Here is a 27,234-nt window from a genome sequence, read left to right on the forward strand (position 1 = left end):
AGTCCAACATCTCTGATCATCACTTTGTATCCTTCACCATCATCACCCTCCCTATACTGCCTAAAATCAGCGATCAATATCTCTCTCCCACTCACCAAAATCTCCTCTTCATCCATAGCTTCCTGCACCATATCTTCTCTTCCAGACCCTGACTCCTTTTCCTCCCTACCATTGGAGTTAGCCACAGACACTCTCCTCTCCTTCCTCATCCATGAATCTTCTCTGTCCAGGAAAACTTCTTGCCCTGTTCCTTAGCTATTGGATGTGTTGCACAGCAATCAGACAGAATTAATTATAGTAGAGAGAAAGTGGTCGAAATCACCACTCCACAGAGATCTTGTCTCTTATTGTGTTCTCCTGTCCAAATTCTCATCTGAAGTGACTTCTACTAAGACTGCCTTTGACAAAAAAAAAAGCTGGCAACTTCTCCACAAGATCCTCACAAGCTCCACAACATTATTTCTTCATTACTTGAACTGCTGGGTCCTCTCACTCCATCCTCCATGACTGCTGAAGACTTTGCGACCTTTTGTGATGGTAAAGTTGAAAAGATCTGCCAGACCTTCAGTCCTACCACAACTCCTACACTGCACACTCAGGATTCCTCTTCTTTTTCTTTCACTGACACATTTTCCAAATCTAACAACAGAAGAGATCTTACAAATCATCTTGTCCTGCAATCCTACCACTTGTCCACTGGATCCAATCCCATCCACAATGTTCCAGACCATCTCACAAGACCTCCTCCTTGTGCCAGAGGCTCCTGCGTTTCCCCACACAGGAAGAACATCACTTCTCACACTACCACTCTCATGGTGCTGAATGGGCAGCTCTCCTTCAGCACCACCAGTGTTGTGGACGGCCAGATTGTGCATGGCTGCAGGGCAGGGCTCGCACAGCTGGAACAAGTTAATTGGTGCTGCTGTCTATCCTCCTGCAGCTTCCAGGTTGGTCATATACCAACTGCATTCAAGTGAGCAAGGGTTATACCCATCCTGAAGAATCCCACTCTGGATCGCTCAGACATCAACAACCACCGACTGGTATCACTTCTCTCTTTTTTTCTAAAATCTTCAAACAGACTGTCTATCAACTGTGTCTCTACCTCTCACAGAAAAAACTCCAAGATCATAATCAGTCTGGTTTCAAAGTGACGTATTCCACAGAGACTGCCCTTTTGGCCATCAGTGAAAAGTTACATGCTGCTAGATCAGCCAAACTGTCATCCTACTCGAACTTTCAGCAGCATTTGACACAATCGCAAGACTCTCTTGTCCATTCTCATGAGTCTTGTAATTCTTTACACAGCATGGCAATGGTATGCTTCCTCCTTGGAAGGTCAGTCATATCAGGTGACGTGGAGGGGATCCACATCTACTCCATGCGGATTCTTCACTGGTGTCCTACAAAGCTCAGTATTTGGTCCTCTTCTGTTCTCCCTTTATCCTTGATCTCATGGTGAGGTCATATCCTCTCATAGGTTCTCATACCACTACTATGAGGATGACACTCAGCTCATCCTCTCCTTCCCTCATTCAGACACTCATGTTTCCACTCTCATCTTAGCATATCTGGCATCAGCTGAAACTTAATCCCAGCAAAACTGAACTGCTGTACATCCCGGGTGATTCATCCCCACATCAAGATCTTGTGATCTCCCTGGACAACTCTCTGATCTTACCTTCGGTCACTGCACGCAACCTTGAGGTAACTATGGACAATCAGTTGTCCTTTTCCTCTCACATAATGGATGACTTCTCCTTTAGAACATCAGAAGGATTCATCCATTTCTATCCATACAGGACACTAAGGTGCTTGTTCAGTCGCTCATCATTTCAAGACTGGACTACTGCAACTTGCTCCTGGCAGGTCTGCCTCTTGGCACTATTCGACTGCTGCAACTGATCCAGAACGCAGCTGCATGACCCATTTTCAACCTTCCTAAATTCTCCCACATTACTTCATTGCTGCATTCCCTCCACTGGCTTCCTGTAGATTTAAAACACTGAAGCTTGCCTTCAAAGACAAAAATAGACCAGCACCCACTTACCTCAAAGCACTCTAGCACTGCTTGACTGGTCCCAACATCTCTCAAGGTACAAGGAAGGCATGCATCAAGACACTTCTCTGTTCTGGCACCTAAGTGGTGGAATGAAACTTCTCCGAGATGTCCAAGCAGCTGAGTCACTGGCTGTCTTCAAATGATGCCTAAAGACCTATCTCTTCCTGAAGTACTTAAATTAGCACTTTTAAAAAATCTTATCTTTGTGCTTTTCTTGCTATATTACCTCTCTAACAGTGCTTTTAGACTGATTCTTTTAGACTGTATTCTTAGTCTGCAACCTAGTGAACCAGTATCAGGATGTATTATTGATAGACTTCAAAACACTTACTATGGAAGTCACTCTGGATAAGGGCATCTGCCAAATGCAAATGTGAATGAATCACGATTTGTATCACGATTTATGGTCACATGCCTACAAACCACTTTTTTAATGTACTGAGGTTTAATTTGCATGGTACATGCTCACCTTTGTACAGATTAGTAAAGCAAGCTACAGTGGGGCAAAAAAGTATTTAGTCAGCCACCAATTGTGCAAGTTCTCCCACTTAAAAAGATGAGAGAGGCCTGTAATTTTCATCATAGGTACACTTCAACTATGAGAGACAGAATGGGGGGAAAGAATCCAGGAAATCACATTGTAGGATTTTTAATGAATTAATTGGTAAATTCCTCGGTAAAATAAGTATTTGGTCACCTACAAACAAGCAAGATTTCTGGTTCTCACAGACCTGTAACAACTTCTTTAAGAGGCTCCTCTGTCCTCCACTCGTTACCTATTATTAATGACACCTGTTTGAACTCATCAGTATAAAAGACACCTGTCCACAACCTCAAACAGTCACACTCCAAACTCCACTATGGCCAAGACCAAAGAGCTGTCAAAGGACACCAGCAACAAAATTGTAGACCTGCACCAGGCTGGGAAGACTGAATCTGCAATAGGTAAGCAGCTTGGTGTGAAGAAATCAACTGTGGAGCAATTATTAGAAAATGGAAGACATACAAGACCACTGATAATCTCCCTTGATCTGGGGCTCCACGCAAGATCTCACCCCGTGGGGTCAAAATGATCACAAGAACGGTGAGCAAAAATCCCAGAACCACATGGGGGGACCTAGTGAATGACCTGCAGAGAGCTGGGACCAAAGTAACAAAGGCTACCATCAGTAACACACTACGCCGGCAAGGACTCAAATCCTGCAGTGCCAGACGTGTCCCCCTGCTTAAGCCAGTACATGTCCAGGCCCATCTGAAGTTTGCTAGAGAGCATTTGGATGATCCAGAAGAGGATTGGGAGAATGTCATATGGTCAGATGAAACCAAAATAGAACTTTTTGGTAAAAACTCAACTTGTCGTGTTTGGAGGAGAAAGAATGCTGAGTTGCATCCAAAGAACACCATACCTACTGTGAAGCATGGGGGTGGAAACATCATGCTTTGGGACTGTTTTTCTGCAAAGGGACCAGGACGACTGATCCGTGTAAAAGAAAGAATGAATGGGGCCATGTATCATGAGATTTTGAGTGAAAACCTCCTTCCATCAGCAAGGGCATTGAAGATGAAACGTGGCTGGGTCTTTCAGCATGACAATGATCCCAAACACACCGCCCAGGCAACGAAGGAGTGGCTTTGTAAGAAGCATTTCAAGGTCCTGGAGTGGCCTAGCCAGTCTCCAGATCTCAACCCCATAGAAAATCTTTGGAGGGAGTTGAAAGTCTGTGTTGCCCAGCGACAGCCCCAAAACATCACTGCTCTAGAGGAGATCTGCATGGAAGAATGGGCCAAAATACCAGCAACAGTATGTGAAAACCTTGTGAAGACTTACAGAAAATGTTTGACCTCTGTCATTGCCAACAAAGGGTATATAACAAAGTATTGAGATGAACTTTTGTTATTGACCAAATACTTATTTTCCACCATAATTTGCAAATAAATTATTTAAAAATCAGACAATGTGATTTTCTGGATTTTTTTTTCTCATTTCGTCTCTCATAGTTGAGGTATACCTATGATGAAAATTACAGGCCTCTCTCATCTTTTTAAGTGGGAGAACTTGCACAATTGGTGACTGACTAAATACTTTTTTGCTCCACTGTAACTGTACTAGGTGTGTAGACTGAACAGGGACTCCAACAATCTCTGCTACTTAGTTTTCTTTGTAATCTTTCTATACAACCCTTTGTTAAATGTGCATATGACAACAAATTTTTTTCCCATTTTTGCACATCAGTAAATGGGAACTAATTGGTGTCAGTTGTGAGGGGGAAACTCAAGAAATGAATGATTCTTGCTGTGTTGCTTGTTAGTGTGAACATAGCACATTGGTACTTATGTCAAGTGATTACACAGAGTGAAATGCACTCTACTGGTTACTGAATTAGGTGGCACAGTGGTGTAGTGGTTAGCACTGTTGCCTCATAGCAAGGTCCTGGATTCGAGCCCAGCGGCCGACGAGGGCCTTTCTGTGTGGAGTTTGCATGTTTCCTCCGGGTGCTCCAGTTTCCCCCACAGTCCAAAGACATGCAAGTTAGGTGGTGTTTACATTAGACCGTATCAGCGGATCATCAGATTAACGTTTTTAAAATGATTCGCGTGCACACAGCAACGCCAATACACGATTCACGTGCACACAGCAACGCCAATACACGGATACGCTAATCACATGACTAATTAGACGGCACGTCACATGATCCCAGTGCATATCGGGCATGCGCAAGTCACTCACCACTTGCAAGTGGAAGGATGGCAAGCGAACACCTTCTCCAGCAGATAAACACACCTGGCTGTGATGTTCATGTTCTCACTGAGTTTAAGCGCCTGAAGGAGGTAAATAAGTTGAAATGTGTAAATAAACCTCAGTGCGGCTCAGCGCTTCCTCCTGTGCTCCAAATCACTCCGCCCTGAACAGCGAGTGCCCTCTGGAGGGTGGGCACTCCGGCCCTGCGCAGCTCACAGAGCGCGCGAGTGAAGCGCACGAGCAGTGATTTGGGACTGAGCCGCTGTGTGTGTGATCCCAACGCCAGCGAATCAGGAAGGTGGATGTCACAGTGACGTTGTCCAATGATGACGTCAGCTAGAGCTCAGCACAGCGTTTCCTCATTCCTCAATGTTTACACAGCACCGGATCAGATACGAACTGGGTTGAATACGTGGGCCCTGGCGGATTCAAGTTGTTCCGCCTGTGGAGTCATTTCCCGTCGTTTTAATGTGCACGGACAGTGCATCCGCGACGAAAACGAGACGGATACGGTCTAATGTAAACACCACCTTAGGCTAATTGGTGGCTCTAAATTGACCATAGGTGTGAATGTGAGTATGAATGGTTGTTTGTGTCGATGTGTTAGCCCTGTGATGATCTGGCAACTTGTCCAGGGTGTACCCTGCCTCTCACCCATAGTCAGCTGGGATAGGCTCCAGCTTGCCTGCGACCCTGTACAGAATAAGCAGCTACAGATAATGGATGGATGGGTTACTGAATTAATGCTTTTTGCCTACTTTCAGGGACCTCTAATTGTATGTTAATTATGCAGTGTCAAAGTATCAAGTCTTGTTTTCTTTCTTGTCACATCAGGGTCTGAGGCAACCTCACCCAAAACAGATACAACAGGTAAGCCTACCTGTAAATTTGACTTCCAAATTATCCACTAGAAGTCAGATACTCAGCGGTAGACAACTTTTGTAAAATGTAAATTTTTTAGTGCTTTAACTGCTATTTGGCTTAACAGGTTAACAGGAATGCATTCAAATTTTTTTTGTCCACCAAATTTCTCTATGGAACTCTCTATTGAACCCTAACTTTATTAAAATATTTATTTAAAATATTACTTCATCCTGTAATCAAATCCTGTTGCAGCGGACATGTGTACATTGTTAAAATTCATAATTAATTTAACTTTTTCATCTTAGGTGCTGACTTTGTGGATCAACACAGAGAAAAGCTCATTCAGAGAGTTTCTTCAGTAATGGAGATAGCAGACTACCTAAAAAGCAAGAACATGATTAGTGATGAAATGTACAATGACATTAATGTAGGATCAACACCGTATAAGCAAATGAGGCTCCTGTACAGATCTCTCGAGTCAGGAGGAAGAGTTGTGAAAGCAGAAGTCTATAAAATCCTCAAGGAGAAAGAGCCTTTTTTAGTGGATGAATTGGAGTCTGGATAAAGCCTGGTTTAGTGGACCTTGCACACATTGTAATTTTACTTATTCTGTGTCTTGTAATGCACAGTTCTAAATGGAACTATGAATATAGGACTAGTTTGATCTTTTTTTTATGCTTAATTTACAGTCTTTCATATATTGCTTTTACGATTTGGTTATATTGCATTTCCTATTTAGAACAGCATCATAAATACATTTATTCCTGTACTTATTCTAGTATTTTGCCCTCGAATGGTTTGATGTTATGCAAGTACCTCATATGGACATCTTCTATGTTGTATATTTTAATAGTATTAAAAAAATGAAAAAGGTCAATGAATTTACTGGATTTAAATGTGTACATCGGCTCCACACACATAATATACAATATCTAACATACTAAATTAATCTCTTACAACTTAATTAACTTTTGTTCCACATTAACGAATTGATGTGCATTAACACAGTTTTAATGCTCAGGTCAGACGGCAGAAAGATGCTTGCTGCGACCTGCAATTGGTCGGGTGGCAACTGATCGCAGGTGGACGCAGGTGTTTTGCATCAAAACCTTTGGTGTGGTTAGATGTATTGCAAGAAGCAGAGTTTTTAAGCTGAATCTGTGTCAATCACAGGGTGTTGCAGAATGAAGGTTAATGCAGTGCACAGAAAACTTTTTAAAAATACGAGGCTATAAGACTGCTCGCAGGTTGTTTGTAAACTATTTGCAGGTGCAGTCTGCATCTACCTGCGATGCATTGCAGCCACCGCTAAAGACTTGTCTTGCCCTGCATCTAGCTACCACTACCTGCTTCAGCCTGCGATTAGTCACTCAAGTGTTGCATGACCGCCTGCCTCTACATGTGTTAACCTGCTATTTGCACAGATTGGAAGCAAATTGCAGCTGAAATGCAAACAAATCGTGATCCACTTGTGTCAGTCTGCCTCTACTAAAGACCCTCTGCAACACTCTACCATTACCTGTGTCGTCGTGCGTTAATGCAAGACCAGTCTTGAGTCTTCCTGCGATTTTGTTGTCACAGGTAGATGCAAGTAGTTGAAAACTAGTTGCAGCCTACCATCTGACCTGGGTATAAATGCAGTTTGCTTCATTTGGTTTTGTTTCAGCAAACATGATTTGATTATGTACAGCACCAATCAAAAGTTTGGACGCACCTAAGTCAAGGCCGTTCTTTATTTTTATTAATTGAAAGATACTTCATATCCTAAAGCAAAGATGACTGTCATTGCTCATTACTTAGTCAAGTTTATTTGTATAGCACTTTTAACAACAGACATTGTCACAAAGCAGATTTACAGAAAATTAAAGACTTTAAACATGAGCTGAGTTTATCCCTAATTTATCCCCAATGAGCAAGCCTGTGGCAACAGTGGCAAGGAAAAACTCCCTCGGATGACATGTGGAAGAAACCTTGAGAGGAACCAGACTCAAAAGGGAACCCATCCTCGTTTGGGTGATCACAGATAGCATGAGTATAAATAACTCGCTTCTATAACTGTGTAACCAGGAAAACCATTATAATTTTAACATGAAGTCTGTTTTGTTTAAGTTATAAACTATTCATTGGTGGAAACTTGAGTGCAAAACTGTTCATGACAACTGCAGTCCTAAAGTTAGCAAGTCATCTCTAGTTCTCAGCCATAAATTCATTACTGTAAATGTCCAGAGCCATCTTCCAAGTGTGTCTTTTGACTGTCTATATGGGGCTGTCCTCCACAGGAGCGATGTGATGAGACTCCAGCTAGATGTAGGGCATCAGGATGGATCAGGTGGCTCTGAGGAGCAGAAGAGGTCACTACTGGTGTCTCAGGACTGACATGTAACTCAACAGAGAGGGATAGACAGAGGGAAGAGATGGGGAAAGAAAACGCAGGTTGTTAGGAATGCCCAGTGTCACCTAAAGAGTAAGAACAGTATAAATTTTGCACTGACTGCAAGCAGGGACAGCATAACTAAAAGGGGAGAGCCAGAAGGTAACACAGACATGAGAGCACCCCAGGATATAAAGCAGCCAGCCACTACACCGTCAACAAATGAGTGAGCGGGGGGGACAGCATCCATACATTCCAGTTTACCAGAACACTCTATGCCTGAGGACCCTCCAGATCTACTCCTTTACCTAATAAAAAGCTATTACCAAAAGGCTTGACTAAAAAGATATGTTTTCAGCCTAGACTTTAACAATGAGACTGCGTCTGAGTCCTAAACACTACCTGGAATGCTGTTCCATAACTGTGGGGCTTTGTAAGAAAAGGCTTTGCCCCTGATGTAGCCTTCACTATATGAGGTACCAACAGATAGCCTGCACCTTTTGATCCAAGTAGGCATGGCAGGTCATAAAGGACCAGAAGCTCGCTCAGATACTGTGGTGCAAGACCATTCAGTGCTTTAAAGGTCAGTAGTAGCATTTTATAATCAATACAAAATTTGATTGGGAGTCAATGCAATGTTGATAAGATAGGGGTGATGTGGTCACATCTTCTAGTTCTAGTAAGGACTCTTGTTGACGTATTTTGAACTAGGTTGTTTATGCGTTTATTGGAACATCCAGACAGTAAGACATTGCAATAATCCAGCCTAGACATAACAAAAGCATGAAGTAGTTTTCATGCATCATGTAGTGACATATTTATCTTAGCAATATTTCTGAGATGAAAGAAAGCTATCTGTGTAATGTTACTGATATGAGTTTCAAATGAAAGACTGGATTCAAGGATCATACCAAGGTCTTTTACTGCTGCACGTGAAGAAACAGAAAGGCCATCCAGAGTTACTGTGTAATCAGAAAACCTACTTCTAGCTTCATTTGGTCCAAGTACAAGTAGTTCTCTCATCAGAATTAAGTAGAAGGAAGTTAATAAGCATCCAGTGTCTAATGTCCTTTACACATTCCTCAATTCTATTAAGCTGGTGTCTCTCATCTGGTTTTGCAGAAACATACAACTGTGTGTCATTAGCATAAGAGTGGAAACTAATACCATGCTTATGAATAATATCACCCAGAAGTAACAAACATTAAAAAAAACAGTGGGCCTAAGACAGAACCTTGTGGAACATCAAACTTTACCTCAGTACGTCTAGAAAAATCACCATTTACAATCAACATACTGATAGAGATCAGTTATATAAGAGCTGAGCCAGGAGAGGGCCGTTCCCTTAACTCCCACAACATTTAGTAGTCTATCCAGAAGAATGGAATGATCAATGGTATCAAAAGCTGCACTAAGGTCAAGCAATAGAAGCAGTGAGAGACAGCCCTGATCAGATGCCAACAGTATGTCATTTACTACTGCAACCAGTGCTGTATCTGTGCTATGATGAGGTCTAAATCCTGACTGATTCATTTTTTGGATGTTATTCCTATGTAGAAATGAGTATAACTGCTGTGCCACAGCTTTTTCTAGGATCTTGGAAATAAAGGGGAGGTTTGATATTGGCCTATAATTGGACAGCTGACAGGGTCGAGGTCAGGGTTTTTTTATCAGGGGTTTGATAACTGCTAGTTTAAAGGATTTGGGTACGTACATGGCCGATTCTAAGGGAAGAATTTATTATTTTTAGAAGAGGTTAAATTGCCTCTGGTATTATCTGTTTGAAGAGTCGTGCAGGTAAGGGATCTAGGACACAAGTTGAAGATTTTGATGTGGAGATTAATGAAATTTGTTCGATTTTTCTAAGGGGAGTAAAACAGTCTAATTGATGATCTGATAGTTATATTTGGTTACTTAAATTTTCTGACATGAAATTAATAGTTAGAATTTTTTGTCAGATATTTTCAATTTGGTCATCGAAAACCTTCATGAAGTCTGTGGCAGCGGGGGTGTGGTCAAGCATCGGTCTGTGACTGGAGGGCGGAGTCAGGGAAGGTAAGTGGCAGAATCACTGCACCTGATGTTAATTAACGTGTGTTTGTGTGTCTTCCCCAGTGACCGCGCCCTATTTAAGGAGAAAGCGAGAGCAGAGGAGGGCTCTCTCCTGAACCAGACACCAGATGTGTGTGCATGTGTCTGTATGTTACTGGAAGACCACTGAAAAGTGTATAAAATAAAAAGATTTTCAAATCTTAGTTCTGTCCTGCCGTCTTCTGTGCTCCGCCCACTCTTACAAACTGCCACAGTGGTGCTGAAACCCGGGAAGTGGAGCGCAGAAGAAGAACAGACCCATGGAGTCCTCCCATTTCGCTGACCTGGTCCACGCCCTCGCCACTGCCCAGCAGAGCCAGCACCAGGCACTAGTCACCCTCCGGAAGGAGCAGGAGCAACGGTTTGAGGCCCTGGTGTTGGCTCAGCAGGAAGATCGACAGGCGTTCCGGCATCTCCTCGCGTCGGCGGGGTCCACCAACTCCACCGCCGCGGGCCCTTCCCACCTCACCCTAATGAAGATGGGCCCGCAGGACAACCCCGAGCCCTTCCTCATGCTCTTTGAGCAGGTAGCAGAGACCTCGGGATGGCTGGTGGAAGAGCGCGCGGTGCGCCTCCTCCCCCTGCTAATGGGCGAGGCGCAGCTGGCCGCGCTACAGCTCCCCGCCGACCGCTGGCTGGCCTACGCGGACCTTCGCCGGGCCGTCCTCCAGTGTGTGGGGCACACCCCTGAGCAACAACGACAGCGCTTCCATGCTTTGCGCTTGGAGGAAGTCGGTCGGCCGTTCGCGTTTGGCCAGTAACTCCGGGACGCCTACTGGTGGTGGTTGAGGGCCGACAACCGCAACGCCGAGGAAATCATCGATCAGGTGGTACTGGAGTAGTTCATCGCTCGCTTAGCAGCAGGAACCGCAGAGTGGGTCCAGTGCCACCGCCCGGTGTCGCTGGATCAGGCAATCAAGCTGGCGGAGGACCATTTGGTGGCTGTCCTGACGGCAGGACAGGAGAAAACCTCTTCTCCCCTCTCCTCTCTCTCCCTCTCCTCCTGTATCTCATCCTCACCCTGTTCCCCCACCGCGGAGGTGGGGGCCGGCGCCACCCCAGCCGGCCCGCCGCACCCACGGTGCCCTCCCATTTCTCCCGTCTGTCCCCCCCCCCCCCCCTCAGGTGAGTGAACCCCAGAGCACCAGTGCAGAGAGGAAGCCCGGGCCGGTTTGCTGGCGCTGCAGGGAGCCGGGCCACCTCCAACAGCAGTGCTCGGTAATGGAGGTGGGCACGGTGGTTCGGATCCCCGACATGCCAGGAGCCGCCCTCGATCGGGCTGTAGTGTATCGCATACCAGTGAGTGTCCAAGGGGATACATATCAGGCGTTGGTGGATTCTGGCTGTAATCAGACCTCAATCGACCAAAGCCTGGTGCAAGACGAGGCATTGGGGGAAGCACAATTGGTGAAGGTCTTGTGTGTGCACGGGGATGTTCACAACTACCCTTTAGTGTCAGTCCACATTCTTTTTCGAGAGGAAAAATTTAGAGTAAAGGCGGCGGTTAATCCTCGCCTTACCCACTCGATAATTTTGGGAACTGATTGACCGGGATTTGGGGAATTAATGAGTCATTTAGTGACGAGTGGGTCCTGCCGTAGTTTAGCAGGGGGAGGTCCTGGTGTCGTGTTAGCGGGAGCAGCTGTCACAGAGCCGTCTACGTCATCTCCGCGTCAGAGTGAGGAGCCGCCGGCTCCTCCTCTCTCTATTGGGGAATCCCTTGCGGATTTTCCATTAGAGAAGTCGCGAGATGAGACTCTGTGGCATGCGTTTGACCAAGTGAGAGTAATCGATGGTCAAATGCTCCAGCCAAACACCACCCCGTCCTACCCCTACTTCGCAATTATGACAGATAGATTATACCGAGTGACGCAGGACACTCAGACTAAAGAGCAAGTCACGCAGCTTTTGATTCCAAAGAGCCGCCGGGAATTGGTATTCCAGGCAGCTCACTTTAATCCCATGGATGGACACTTAAGGCAGGATAAGACACAAGCCCGAATAATGGCCCGGTTCTGTTGGCCAGGGATTCACAGCAATGTCCGTAGGTGGTATATGGCGTGCCGCGAATGCCAGTTAGTAAATCCAGTGGCCATTCCAAAAGCACCTTTGCGCCCTCTCCCATTAATCGAGACCCCGTTCGAAAGAATTGGGATGGATCTTGTCGGGCCATTAGATCGGTCAATACGAGGGTACCGCTTTATTTTAGTTTTGGTGGACTATGCAATGCGATACCCGGAAGCGGTGCCTCTTCACAATATCTCAGCACACAGTATTGCGGAAGTGCTCTTCCACATCATCTCCCAAGTTGGAATCCCGAAAGAGATTCTGACTGACCAAGGCACCTCGTTTATGTCACGTACACTGAACGAACTGTATGGGTTGTTGGGTATTAAGCCAATCCGCACCAGCATGTATCACCCACAAACAGACGGTTTAGTTGAACGGTTCAATCGCACCCTCAATAATATAATTAAAAAATTTGTAAGTGAGGACACACGTAATTGGGATAAATGGCTCGAACCCTTGTTATTTGCAGTGCGAGAGGTCCCCCAAGCCTCCACGGGGTTCTCCCCGTTTGAATTGTTATATGGGCATAAGCCACACTGCATTCTAAATGTGCTGCGAGAAAATTGGGAGGAGGGACCTTCACCAAGTAAAAATTAAATTCAATATGTTATTGACCTGCACGCAAAACTCCACACACTCACACACCTAACTCAGGAGAATTTGTGGCAGGCCCAAGAACGGCAAATCCGCCTGTACGACAGGGGTACGCGCCTTAGGGAGTTCGCACCAGGAGATAAAGTACTCGTACTGTTGCCCACATCGAGCTCCAAATTGATCGGCAAGTGGCTAGGACCCTTTAAGGTCACACAGCGAGTCGGGGACGTTGACTATGAGGTGAGGCGAATGGACAGGGGTGGGGCGCTACAGATTTACCACCTCAATCTGCTCAAACTCTGGAATGAGGAGGACCCCGTGGTGTTGGTGTCGGTGGTTCCGGAGAAGGCGGAGCTGGGGCCAGAGGTTCAAAAGGGAGCATTGGCATCATGTACCTCTCCAGTCCCCTGTGGAGACCACCTCTCCCCGACCCAATTCGCGGAGGTTGCCCAGTTGCAGACCGAGTTTTCGGATGTGTTCTCGCCCCTGCCCGGCCGCACCAACTTCATAGAGCACCACATTGAGACGCCCCCGGGGGTGGTAGTGCGTAGCCGCCCTTACAGACTGCCTGAACACTAGAAAAAGGTGGTTCAGGAAGAACTCGAGGCCATGCTTGAAATGGGCATCGTCGAGGAGTCCCACAGTGACTGGAGCAGCCCGGTGGTCTTGGTACCCAAGGCCAATGGGTCAGTCCGGTTCTGTGTAGACTATAGAAAAGTCAACACGGTGTCTAAATTCAATGCGTACCCAATGCCTCGTATTGATGAGTTACTCGATTGACTTGGCACAGCTCGCTTTTACTCGACACTGGATTTGACAAAGGGTTATTGGCAGATCCCCTTGACTCCATTATCCTGAGAAAAAAACGGCCTTTTCCACACCGTTCAGCTTACACCAGTTTGTCACACTTCCTTTTGGGCTGTTTGGGGCGCCCGCTATGTTTCAGCGGCTGATGGATAGGGTCCTCCGCCCCCACGCCACCTATGCGGCCGCATACCTCGACGACATCATTATTAATAGTAATGACTGGCCGCAGCACCTACAACACCTGAGGACCGTCCTTAGGTCGCTGAGGCGAGCGGGTCTCACAGCCAACCCGAAGAAGTGTGCGATTGGGTGGGTGGAAGTACAGTATCTGGGCTTCCACTTGGGCAACGGGCAGGTGCGTCCCCAAATTAACAAGACAGCAGCAATTGCGGCCTGCCCGAGGCCCAAGACCAAAAAGGGGGTGAGAGAGTTCCTGGGGCTGGCTGGCTATTATCGTAGCCTAATATCGTATACCTAATTATTCGGACATCGCCAGCCCACTGACTGATCTGACTAAAAAGGGGGCACCAGATCCGGTCCAGTGGACGGAGCAATGCCAGTGGGCTTTTTCTGAGGTAAAGGCTGCACTGTGTGGGGGGCTAATGTTACACTCCCCTGACTTTTCTCTCCCCTTTATGTTACAGATAGATGCATCAGACAGAGGGCTGGGGGCTGTTTTGTCCCAGGAGATGGAGGGGGAGGACTGTCCTGTGCTGTATATCAGCAGGAAACTGTCGGTGCGTGTGGGGCGCTACAGCACTATTGAGAAGGAGTGCCTCACAATCAAGTGGGCTGTCCTCGCCCTCCGTTACTACCTGCTGGGACGCCCTTTCACCCTCTGTTCGGACCACGCGCCCCTCCAGTGGCTCCACCGCATGAAGGATGCCAACACGCGGATCACCCTTTGGTATCTGGCACGCCAACCCTTTAACTTCAAGGTGTTCCACAGGCCGGGGGTGCAGATGGTCGTGGCTGACTTCCTCTCCTGTCAAGGGGGGGGGGGGGGGGGGGGGAATTGGCTGCAGGCCGAACAGCCACCCGCCCTGAGTCGGGCGGTGGGGGTATGTGGCAGCGGGGGCATGGTCAAGCCTCGGTCTGTGACTGGAGGGCGGAGTCAGGGAAGGTAAGTGGCAGAATCACTTCACCTGATGTTAATTAACGTGTTTGTGTGTCTTCCCCAGTGACCGCGCCCTATTTAAGGAGAGAGCGAGAGCAGAGGAGGGCTCTCTCCCGAACCAGACACCAGATGTGTGTGCGTGTGTCTGTATGTTACTGGAAGACCACTGAAAAGTGTATAAAATTAAAAAGTATTTCAAAACTTAGTTCTGTTCTGCTGTCTTCTGTGCTCCGCCCACTCTTACGAACTGCCACAAAGTCATTGGTACTACACATTACAGGTGTGCATATGTCTGTAGTGGTCTTTTTCCTAGTTAATTTTGTTAAAGTATAAAACAGGAATGTAGAGTTATTTTTGTTATCTTCTATTAGGGTGGAGAGATACAGTGGTGCTTGAAAGTTTGTGAACCCTTTAGAATTTTCTATATTCCTGCATAAATATGACCTAAAACATCAGCAGATTTTCACACAAGTCCTAAAAGTAGATAAAGAGAATCCAGTTATACAAATGAGACAAAAATATTCTACTTGGCCATTTATTTATTGAGGAAAATTATCCAATACTACATTACTACAATACTACATCAAATATTTGTTTAGAGTTTGACAATCTTATTATTTCTGGGGATTTTAATTTCCATGTTGATAATCCAGATAACACATATGCAAATGAATTTCTTACACTGATTGATGCCTGGGGCGGTACGGTGGTGTAGTGGTTAGCGCTGTCGCCTCACAGCAAGAAGGTCCGGGTTCGAGCCCCGTGGCCGGCGAGGGCCTTTCTGTGTGGAGTTTGCATGTTCTCCCCGTGTCCGCGTGGGTTTCCTCCAGGTGCTCCGGTTTCCCCCACAGTCCAAAGACATGCAGGTTAGGTTAACTGGTGACTCTAAATTGACCGTAGGTGTGAATGGTTGTCTGTGTCTATGTGTCAGCCCTGTGATGACCTGGCGACTTGTCCAGGGTGTACCCCGCCTTTCGCCCGTAGTCAGCTGGGATAGGCTCCAGCTTGCCTGCGACCCTGTAGAACAGGATAAAGCGGCTAGAGATAATGAGATGAGATGATTGATGCCTTCAACCTAACACAACATGTACAAGGGCCAACACACTCCCATGGCCACACCCTCGACCTTGTCATCACTAAGGGTCTTAATGTATCTACTAGTGTCATGGACCTGGGTATATCTGATCATTTCTGTGTTTTCTTTGATGTTTCCATTTCCCCTCACTTTCAAAACAAGTCTGTGACTGTAAAAAAGAGGGTAATTACCAATGGCACAGCAGCTCTTTTTGAGCAGGCACTCTCAGAACTCCCATGTCAATCTTCAGATTGTGCAGATCTCATCTCATTATCTCTAGCCGCTTTATCCTTCTACAGGGTCGCAGGCAAGCTGGAGCCTATCCCAGCTGACTACGGGCGAAAGGCGGGGTACACCCTGGACAAGTCGCCAGGTTATCACGGGGCTGACACATAGACACAGACAACCATTCACACTCACATTCACACCTACGGTCAATTTAGAGTCACCAGTTAACCTAACCTGCATGTCTTTGGACTGTGGGGGAAACCGGAGCACCCGGAGGAAACCCACACGGACATGGGGAGAACATGCAAACTCCACACAGAAAGGCCCTTGCCAACCCCGGGGCTCGAACCCAGGACCTTCTTGCTGTGAGGCGACAGCGCTAACCACTACACCACCGTGCACCCCATTGTGCAGATGATCTAATGGAAATTTTTAATTCAAGAATGAATCATATTATGGATGCTATTGTTCCTTTTAAAACCAAAAGAGTCATAGACAAAGGAAAAGCACCCTGGAAACTAAATCCAAAAGTTAAAATGTTAAAGAGGGAATATAGAAAGTCTGAAAGAAAATGGCGTAAATCTAAACTCCAGATTCATTATCAAATCTACAAAGGGATGTTATGTAAATACAACTTAGAAATTTCTAAAGCAAGACAGTCTTTTTTTGCTGATATTATTAATAGGAATATCAACAATGCCCGTGTGCTATTTTCTACAGTTGAAAAGCTAACAAACCCATCAAAACAAATGCTTTCTGAATTTCTCTCAGTTAATACATGCAACGACTTTGCATCTTTTTTCAAAGGAAAGATTGATAAAATACATATGAATATAGCCACACAGGTGCAAACACTTCAAAATCTGGAACCATTGGATAACGAGAGAGGGGGTGGTAATACAATGTCAACATTTAGTTTAATTGATGTTGAGACTCTGAGAAAAACAGTACAAAGTCTCAGCTCCTCCACATCTGAACTGGACATTTTACCTACAGTCTTGACACGGTAGATCATTCCATACTGTTACATCGACTGGAGCATTGGGTTGGATTTACTGGTATAGTAATCAACTGGTTAAAATCTTACCTACAACAAAGATTTTTTTATGTGGCCATTGGAGGCCACAGTTCATCACCAGTGTCCTTGAACTGTGGGGTTCCCCAGGGCTCAATCCTGGGACCATTACTATTCAACCTTTATATGCTCCCACTTGGACAAATTATTAAGAATAACTCAATAAACTTCCATAGCTATGCAGATGACACTCCGCTTTACTTAGCTATGTCACCTAATGACTATGCCCCTCTTGAGTCTCTTCATAGATGCATTGACCAAATTAACAAATGGATGTCTCACAATTTTCTTCAGCTGAACGCAGATAAAACTGAAGCAATTATATTTGGCAAAAAGGAGGAAAGGCTTAGGATTGCCACTGTTCTTGAAACTAAGGGGCTTAAAGCAAAGGATCCTGTCAAAAACCTTGGTGTCCTTATTGACAGCGAACTTAACTTCAACAGTCATATGAAAGTGGTAAAAAAGTCTGCATTCTATCACCTAAAAAACATTTCTAAACTCAGGGGTCTCATGTCAAAACATGATCTAGAAAAACTTATTCATGCTTTCATCTCCAGTAGGGTTGATTACTGCAATAGCCTTTTCACAGGTCTTCCAAAAAAGACCATCAAAGAGCTTCAACTAATCCAAAATGCAGCAGCAAGGGTTCTTACAAGAACAAAAAGGGTAGTCCATATAACTCCAATCCTAAGGTCTCTGCACTGGCTCCCAGTGAGCTATAGAATTGACTTTAAAGCACTACTTCTTCTATTTAAAACATTAAATGGGATGGGACCCAGCTACCTACTGGATATGTTTCAATTATATGCACCAACTAGGTCTCTAAGATCACAAGAGAAAAATTTGCTAGTAATACCAGCTGTCAAAACGAAGTGTGGTGAAGCAGCCTTTAGTTGCTATGCTGCTAAGCTTTGGAACCAACTTCCAGATGATATCAAAAATGCTCCTACTGTTGTTAGTTTTAAATCCAGGCTCAAGACAAATCTGTTTTCAGATGCTTTCACTTGATTAATTTTTACCTAAGTAATTAATTTCCTTTAACATAATTTCTTTTAATTTTGATTTTAATGATTTTACTTTCTTTATTTTAATTTCTTTTTAATCTTGGATTTTAATGATTTTACTTTTACTTTAATTAATAATTAATCTCGAGGCTGATTAACTTTATTTCATTTTATTATTTTATTTCTACTATTGTTTAATTCTTATTATTTTTCTTCCCCAATTATTTTATGCAATTTTATTTTCTATTGTTTACTGTTCTGCTTTTACTTCTGTAAAGCACATTGAACTGCCACTGTGTATGAAATGTGCTATATAAATAAACTTGCCTTGCCTTGCATATCTGTGAGTTGAAAAAGTATGTGAACCTTTGCTTTCAGTATCTGATGTGAGCCCCTTGTGCAGCAATAACTGCAACTAAACATTTCCGGTAACTGTTTATCAGTCCTGCACACTGGCTTGGAGGAATTTGAGCCCATTCCTCCATACAGAACAGCTTCAACTCTGGGATGTAGGTGGGTTTCGTCACATGAAGAGCTCACTTCAGGTCCTTCCACAACATTTCCATTGGATTAAGGTCAGGACTTTGACTTGGCCATTCCAAAACATTAACTTTATTCTTCTTTAACCATTCTTTGGTAGAATGACTTGTGTGCTTAGGGTCGTTGTCTTGGTGCATGACCCACCTTCTCTTGAGATTCAGTTCATGGACAGATGTCGTGACATTTTCCTTTAGAATTCACTGGTATAATTCAGAATTCATTGTTCCATTGATGATGGAAAGCTGTCCTGGCCCAAATACAGCAAAACGGGCCCAAACCATGATACTACCACCACCATGTTTCACAGATGGGATAAGGTTCTTATGCTGGAATGCAGTGATTTCCTTTCTCCAAAAATAACACTTCTCATTTAAACCAAAAATAGTTCTATTTTGCTCTCATCCATCCACCAAACCTTTTTCCAATAGCCTTCTGGCTTGTCCACATGATCTTTAGCAAACTGCAGATGAGCAGCAATGTTCTTTTTGGAGAGCAGTGGCTTGCTCCTTGCAACCCTGCCATGCACACCATTGTGGTTCAGTGTTCTCCTGATGGTGGACTCATGAACATTAACATAAGCCAATGTGAGAGAGGCCTCCAGTTGCTTAGAAGTTACCCTGGAGTTTGTGACCTCGCCGACTATTACATGCCTTGCTCTTGGAGTGATCTTTGTTGGTCGACCACTCCTGGGGAGGGTAACAATGGTCTTGAATTTCCTCAATTTGTACACAATCTGTCTGACTGTGGATTGGTGGAGTCCAAACTCTTTAGAGATGGTTTTGTAACCTTTTCCAGTCTAATGAGCATCAACAACACTTTTTCTGAGGTCCTCAGAAATCTCCTTTGTTCATGCCATGATACACTTCCACAAACATTTGCTGTGAAGATCAGACTTTGATAGATCCCTGTTCTTTAAATAAAACAGGGTGCCCACTCACACCTGATTTGTCATCCCACTGATTGAAAACACCTGACTCTAATTTCACCTTCAAATGAACTGCTAATCCTAGAGGTTCACATACTTTTGCCACTCACAGATATGTAATATTGGATCATTTTCCTCAATAAATAAATGACCAAGTATAATATTTTAGTCTCATTTGTTTGACTGGGTTCTCTTTATCTACTTTTAGGACTTGTGTGAAAATCTGATGACGTTTTAGGTCATATTTATGCAGGAATATAGAAAATTCTAAAGGGTTCACAAACTTTCAAGCACCACTGTATGCTGATCTAGCAGCACCAAGAGCTTTTCTATACTTCAGGAGGCTCTCCTTCCATGCTAATTTGAATACCACCAATTTTGTTTTATGTCATTTACATTCTAATTTTTGAGTGGTCTGTTTTAAAGTGCAAGTGTAATCATTATACCAGGGTGCTAATTTTTTCTCTCTAATCATTTTTCTTTTAATAATATTTCTAATAGTTCTTAGACATTATATATGTAATTTCAACAGGAATGGTTGAACAAGGTTTTGGTCACACTAGAAAGGTACTAGACATAATTAACTTGTTTAAATCAAAAGTTTCCACTGTCTAATCTTTTGAATTCACAGAAACGAAGACACTGAAATATTTCATTTTACAAACTGGACACACACTAAATACTCCCGAGATCTTCACGGCTCAGCTTCAGTCTAAAATCTCATCTCTGAAGGAGGCGTATACAGTAGATGGGTGTGATTTCATTCTGACTTTCTGTCCTGTTGTGTCACGAGCCGGAACTGACATTGAAGCAGGAATGAAAAAGCTTAATGATCTTTCAGGTATTGAAAGAATCCTTTCTAATTAAATGATGTATCTACTGAACAATGTCATGAGAATTGTTCTGAGTAAATGTCTCATTTGTTTTCCAAAGCTGACAAACCTACTGTTCTGGTGGTGCTCCATCACATGTTTAATCCAGAGTGTGTTGTACCAGATAGCAGCAGATCTGTAAACAGAGGGAATACAATCACAGTCGACTGTCTGTTCCATGAAAAAATGGGACTATTGAACTGTTCAAAGAATCAGGAATCATTTATCAGAATTATAAACTACATAAAATCTCAGGTACTTGTTTGATCGTTTTACTTTAAGAGTTGTCAGTGTAAAGCTGCATGCATTGATTTGGACGTCTGTTTTAAATATATGAATAATATGTTGCAGCAGTTCGTAAGAGTGGGCAGAGCACAGAAGATGGCAGGACAGAACTAAGTTTGAAAATGCTTTTTATTTTTTATTTATGTATCCCCTTGGACACTCACCGGTATGCGATATGCTCCGACCCAATCGAGGGCGGCTCCTGGCGCGTCGGGGATCCGAACCACCGCGCCCACCTCCATTACCGAGCACTGCTGTTGGAGGTGGCCCGGCTCCCCGCTGCACCAGCAAACCAGCCCAGGCTTCCTCTCTGCACTGGTGCTCTGAGGCTCACTCACCTGGGGGGGGGGGGGGGGGGGGGGGGCGAGAGACAGAAACAGAAGGGAGAAACAGGAGGGCACCGCGGGTGCGGCGGGCTGGCTGGGGTGGTGCCGGCCCCCGCCTCCGTGGTGGGGGAACGGGGCGAGGATGAGACACAGGAGGAGAGGGAGAGAGAGAGCAGAGAGGAGAAGAGGTTGTCTGCTGTCCTGCGGTCGGGACAGCCGCCAAATGGTCCTCCACCAACTCGATTGCCTGATCCAGTGACGCCGGGCGGTGACACTGGACCCACTCTGCGGTTCCTGCTGGTAAGCGGGTGATGAACTGCTCCAGTACCACCTGATCGATGATTCCCTCGGCATCGCGGTTGTCGGCCCTCAACCACCGCCAGCAGGCGTCCCAGAGTTGCTGGCCAAACGCGAATGGCCGGCTGACTTCCTCCAAGCGCAAAGCGCGGAAGTGCAGTCGTTGTTGCTCAGGGGTTCGCCCCACACGCTGGAGGACGGCCCGGCAAAGGTCCACGTAGGCCAGCCGGCGGTTGGCGGGGAGCTGTAGCGCAGCCAGCTGCGCCTTGCCCGTTAGCAGGGGGAGGAGGCGCGCTGCGCGCTGTTCCACCGGCCATCCCAAGGTCTCTGCTACCTGCTCAAAGAGCGTAAGGAAGGCCTCGGGGTCGTCCTGCTGGCCCATCTTCGTTAGGGTGAGGTGGGAAGGGGCCACAGCGGTGGAGTTGGTGGACCCCGCCGACGTGAGGAGGTGCCAGAACGCCTGTCGATCTTCCTGCTGAGCCAACACCAGGGCCTCGAACCGTTGTTCCTGCTCCTTCCGGAGGGCGACTATCACCTGGTGCTGGCTCTGCTGGGCCATAGCGAGGGCGTGGACCAGGTCGGTGAAAGGGGAGGACTCCATGGGGCTGTTCTTCTTCTGTGCTCCATGTCCCGGGTTTCGGCACCACTGTAGAAGTTTGTAAGAGTGGGCGGAGCACAGAAGACGGCAGGACAGAACTAAGTTTGAAAATGCTTTTTATTTGATACACTTTTCAGTGGTCTTTCAATCTAACAGCCACTCGTGCACGCACACACATCTGGTGTCTGGATCGGGAGTGCTCTCCTCTGCTCTCCTTAAATAGGGCGCGGTCACTGGGAAAGACACACAAACACACATTAATTGACATCAGGTGTAGTGATTCTGCCACTTACCTTCCCTGACTCCACCCTCCTGTCACAGACCGACGCTTGACCACGCCCCCGCTGCCACATATGTGTATTTATATTCATAGAAAATATAATTATTCTGTCTGTCTATCCGACAAAACAAGTACCATAGCTTAATTGATCAATAATGTCATTTTACCCAACAGAATGGTTTGATTGTAGATGAATTGTTGATTGGACAGACATTAATAGCTTCATATATCATATATGATAGAGGAGCTTGATTTTAATTTTACACTGATTTACACAGACACATCTACAGTGAACTAAAATCAGAAAAACTGTTTTTTTTGTTTGTTTTTTGTTTGTTTGTTTTTATTCCACAGTGTGAGCCAATATTGTCTGTAAAGAACAGAATGGAAACTGATAAAATCCCTGTGCAATCTCATGAGTATTCAAATATTTTTGAAAATAAGCATATTATCCCTTATAAAGCCATAAAGCTATAGTCAAATGCAGTCCTGAATGATTTTTTTTTTTATTGAAATGTGCCAAAAACTATAAATGTGATTTCAGTTGTAAGATTTATTCACTGACTCAATTTCCTTCATATCCAGTATGATATGATATGATCTGATAATGATTCGGTGACTCGATTTTATTTCACTTACAGCAAAAAAAACATGCAAGTATTTCACTTATCGGGGAAATACATCAGATTCTCACAAAGCTGTCATGGATATTCTTAAACATATGTCAGAGGTGAAGGAGGTGCAGACAGAGGAGGAGTGTGATTTCTATGTGACTTTCCGCCATGTCCGAAAGGTGAGAAATTATTCTACTGATCATTGTAAACTTAAGTTCTAAAAATAGTCTCAAATGATTAATAAGCATGACCCAACATTTTAGAAAAAGAGCACTTGGTCTCACACACTGAGCACATGCAACGGAAATTACAAGTGTATATTGTGTATATATAAGTGTATATACGCATGGTCAAAATGAGCATGTGGGATCTGTCACTCATGCTGAGATAGCGATAGTGAGATTAGAGATCACCTTTATGTCCGACATAAAACAAGTGTTCCACTCTTTCAGCATGACAGAGAACGGCGCAAACATGTGGAGGAACAAGTAGCAAGTGAGTATAAGAAACTCTGTGTGTGTCTGTGTCTATGTTTTTGATAGAGACTACAAAGCACTTCTGTAATTGGTTCTGGATAGGAGTGTCCACTAAATGCTATATAAATGTAAATGTTATCATTTCTGTGCATGGATTTTGGTGCTCCAAATGAAGCTCTCTTTGTCTCTACCAGGTGCTTTATCACAGGATAATGATAACAGATGAAAGGAGGCAGAACACAGCCAAAACAGTGAAGACCATGGAATGGGAATTTCAGGACAAGGACGAATAATCTGAGAAGATTGATTGATTGCTTTATTCTGAACAATAAAGAAGATATAAAAATTTAAATAAAAAATACAATAATCAAAACATCATAAACAAACAGAATAGTGTAGCCACAAGGCAATAACATAACAATGTTCAGAAAGGATTAGGAAGAAGTAATAACTTATCCAATCCTAACCCTCTATACCATCGCTAATCAAATGTCATTTTCCACCATAATAAACTATATATACAAAAGAAAACAAAAGCAATAAACAAAAAAGAAAACATACCAACATACCAAAACATACCGACATGGTATAATATCGACCAAATCAAATCATATATACAGATACTTATGTTATGCATATATACACACATACAATACATATATACAGTACATACGTATACACATACCTATAGCTATACACTAAATACAAGAAGACCAGTCACAGACTTGCTCTCAATTTCATCATCACCTATATAGTCTGCCTGTCCTCATTCTCATACATTTTTATTAACATGTTTTTATATAATTTTTTAAACAGTTTTGTGTTGGTGCTATTTTTGAGTTCATTTTCCAGACCATTCCACAATTTCACCCCACAGACTGTTATGCACATACTTTTCATAGTTGTTCTAACATTTACTCTCTTAAAATTCATTTCCCCTCTCAGGTTATACCCACCCTGCCTTTCTATAAACGTATTTTGTACCTCACCCGGAAGAAGGTTATGTCTTGCTTTATACATAATTTGTGCAGTCTTGTGTTTAACCAGATCCGTGAATTTCAGAGTGTGTGCTTTTACGAATAATGCGTTTGTATGCTCAAGATATCCCGTATTATTGACAATTCTTATTGCTCTTTTTTGTAATGTGCATAACGGCTGCAGGTTAGATTTGTAGGTATTACCCCATATCTCCACACAGTAGCTCAGATATGGAAGTATGAGTGCATTATACAGAGTATGTAGTGATTTATAGTCCAGAATGTGTCTTGATTTCCCCAAAATTGCAGTAATCTTTGCTATTTTTGCTTTAACATGATTAATATGCGGTTTCCAGCAGACTTTATGATCAACAATCACACCCAGAAATTTTATTTCATAAACTCTTTCTATGGTTATGTTGTCAATTTTCAATTCAACTTGAGGGTTCGACTTATATTTTCCAAATAACAATCTTTGTTTTACTCAAATTCAATGACAATTTGTTTACATTAAACCACCTTTTTAATTTATTCATTTTGGTTGTGATTGTTTCCATAAGCTGCTGTGCATTGTCCCCGGCGCAAAAGATGTTGGTATCATCAGCAAATAAAATGCATTTCATTATACATGATACATTACATAAATCATTAATGTACAATATAAACAGCTTAGGACCTAAGACAGACCCTTGCAGTACTCGACATATTATGGGCAAATAATCAGATGTGTTGTAGCATCAGCCACATAAAATTTTTACTTATCAGTAGGGTAAAATAGTATCTATGTAAAGTAAGACATAGAAAGCCTCACTTTAAGAGAAATTCAGGGCGAGCGTGAGCATAGGAAGTCTATAGGGTTCTTCTCTGTCACTCACCCTGTCACACACACACGCACACACCTCCTCACCCCTGTCCTATGGCCTTAGACCCTTTAAATCACGTGCTCGGTTTTGAATGGGGGGGCGGAAAGAGGAATGAATGAAGGTAGATGGAAGCCGGCGCACGGACATTTCTGACATCCTTCAGTACTCTTCAATGCTCCGAGATAGATTGACTACTACACGCTTAAGGATTAATTTTTTTCCTTCTTCGCCCTTTTTGAGGAAGGTACATACGGACTTAAACCCACATCTGAAGAGGTGAGATCGCTCCTTTTTTTTTCCTATTTTTTTGCTGGCGAGGATTGTTTGTTTTTGGAAAGCGCACGGGCGGTGCGCGGGTTTTTGTTATACTGCTTGTACAGTGGTTGGACTAAAGACTCTGCCCTGAAGGCTATTCTCTCACTCTTTCTCACTATGCACCAACACACAATAAAATATTCACTTTGGAAATATGTTGTAAGCGCGTTTCATGCATTAAGTTACAAGATTTGTTAACGGCTCGTATCGAGTTCGTTACAGTGGAGGCCCCAGTGAGAACTTGAACGCGCTTTCTTTCTAACTTTAATTTTTCACCTTTCGCCTACTAATAGCCTTTCCTTTTCTGTCCTTCATCATATATGGCAGAGCAGCTTGCTGAGGGGGCTTTAGAGCCTTTACATGAGTCATCTGAACAGGGAGGGTTAGACAGGCCACCAATATCCATTGATGCTGAAATGGCACATCTAGCGCACCCTCACATTACCTTTAGAGAACGGGTAGATCATCTCACTGAATCCCTTGGTAGCCTGTATCTTGGTGAGGACGAGAGCAGAACTACAAGCTCTAATGTTGAAGGTGGGGAGGGTGATGATTATAATGAGGAGGAAGAGATTAACAATGACGGTGAAGATGAAACAAATGTTACCGTGTCTCATGCGTCTGTCCAACAAGTGGAAATACACGAACTCAGAAGAGCACTTGATGAAATGAAAATTCGTTTGACTGATCTAGAAACGCAAGTGTCTGAATCAAACACCAGTATCATTAACAGAGAAGGTTTAATGAGACAAATGGTTGACAATAAAATTGAGACAGTGAAAACTTTTGCTGTTAATATTGTCGCGAAACTGGAGGATGCAGTTGTACGCTGCTTACAAAGACGTGACCATCAGTGGGAAGCTCAGTTGAGGCACTTAAAACTCACCAGCACGCCCAAACTGTCTCCTGTGAATCAGACAGAAGGACAATCACCTGTGAGGTTTCAATATGACACTCAGAGCCCCCCTAGCTTTACGGGTGTAAGAACATCTAAGCTCCCCATTAAATTGAATTTTCCCGAATTTGGTGGTGACAGTGAAATAAAAGACCCCATGACTTACATAGAGCTATGTAAGGAATTTCTGGATTTAAGACCCACACCAGACAATGAAATATTAGCCACACTGTCTTCTGTGCTGAAAGGTCCAGCCAAAAGCTGGTGGATAGCAGAGCGGAAGAACATCCATACATGGGAGGAATTTAAAACTGCATTCCTATCAGCATTCTTGTCCACTGATTTTGTTCAGGAAATTGAAGAACGGTTGCGTACTCGTATCCAGAGTCTAAATGAACCCATTAGGGACTTTGCTTACGATTATAGAGCTCTCTGTCTGAAATGGAAGCCCGACATTGATGAGGCTACATTGGTCCGCCGCATTCTCAGTAATGCCAATCCGAAAATCGCTTCAGGCCTACGTGGAACAGTGAACACAGTGGCTGAAGTAGTGAAAGTAGGCAGCATGATCGAGAATGATCTAGCATCAATGAAAAGTTATTGGGCACGAGTCAATAATGAGAAAGCAGCTAAACAGCAACCAAAGACAAAAAAAGCTGAAGTAATTGTTGTGAAATCTGAAACACACTCCCACGCTCCTCCCAAACATCTACCGTCTCTCCTGGCCGTCAATCTCTCTATTAGAGGTTTCCAAGGAGCCACCCTGCTGGACACAGGGAGTACTTTCTCTCTGATGCGCGACAAACTGTGGCAGCAGATTAAGAAGCCACAGGAAAACCTGTCACCGTGTGGTGATCAGGAGTTTGCCCTGGC

The 27,234-nt window shown here is 44.1% G+C and overlaps 1 protein-coding gene across 1 annotated transcript in view; it reads left to right on the forward strand.

Annotated features, from left to right (window-relative positions):
- Positions 1–6,664, forward strand: part of LOC132876002 (NACHT, LRR and PYD domains-containing protein 1b allele 2-like) — a 30,055-nt gene extending 23,391 nt beyond the window's left edge. The window contains exons 7-8 of the mRNA XM_060913200.1: positions 5,637–5,672; positions 5,972–6,664. Of these exons, the coding sequence (XP_060769183.1) occupies positions 5,637–5,672; positions 5,972–6,231 (296 nt within the window). The 3' untranslated portion in view covers positions 6,232–6,664. The remainder of the gene's footprint in view (positions 1–5,636; positions 5,673–5,971) is intronic.
- The last annotated feature ends 20,570 nt before the right edge of the window (positions 6,665–27,234 follow it).

This window comes from Neoarius graeffei, chromosome 28 (genome assembly GCF_027579695.1).
Source record: "Neoarius graeffei isolate fNeoGra1 chromosome 28, fNeoGra1.pri, whole genome shotgun sequence".
Lineage (NCBI taxonomy): Eukaryota > Metazoa > Chordata > Actinopteri > Siluriformes > Ariidae > Neoarius > Neoarius graeffei.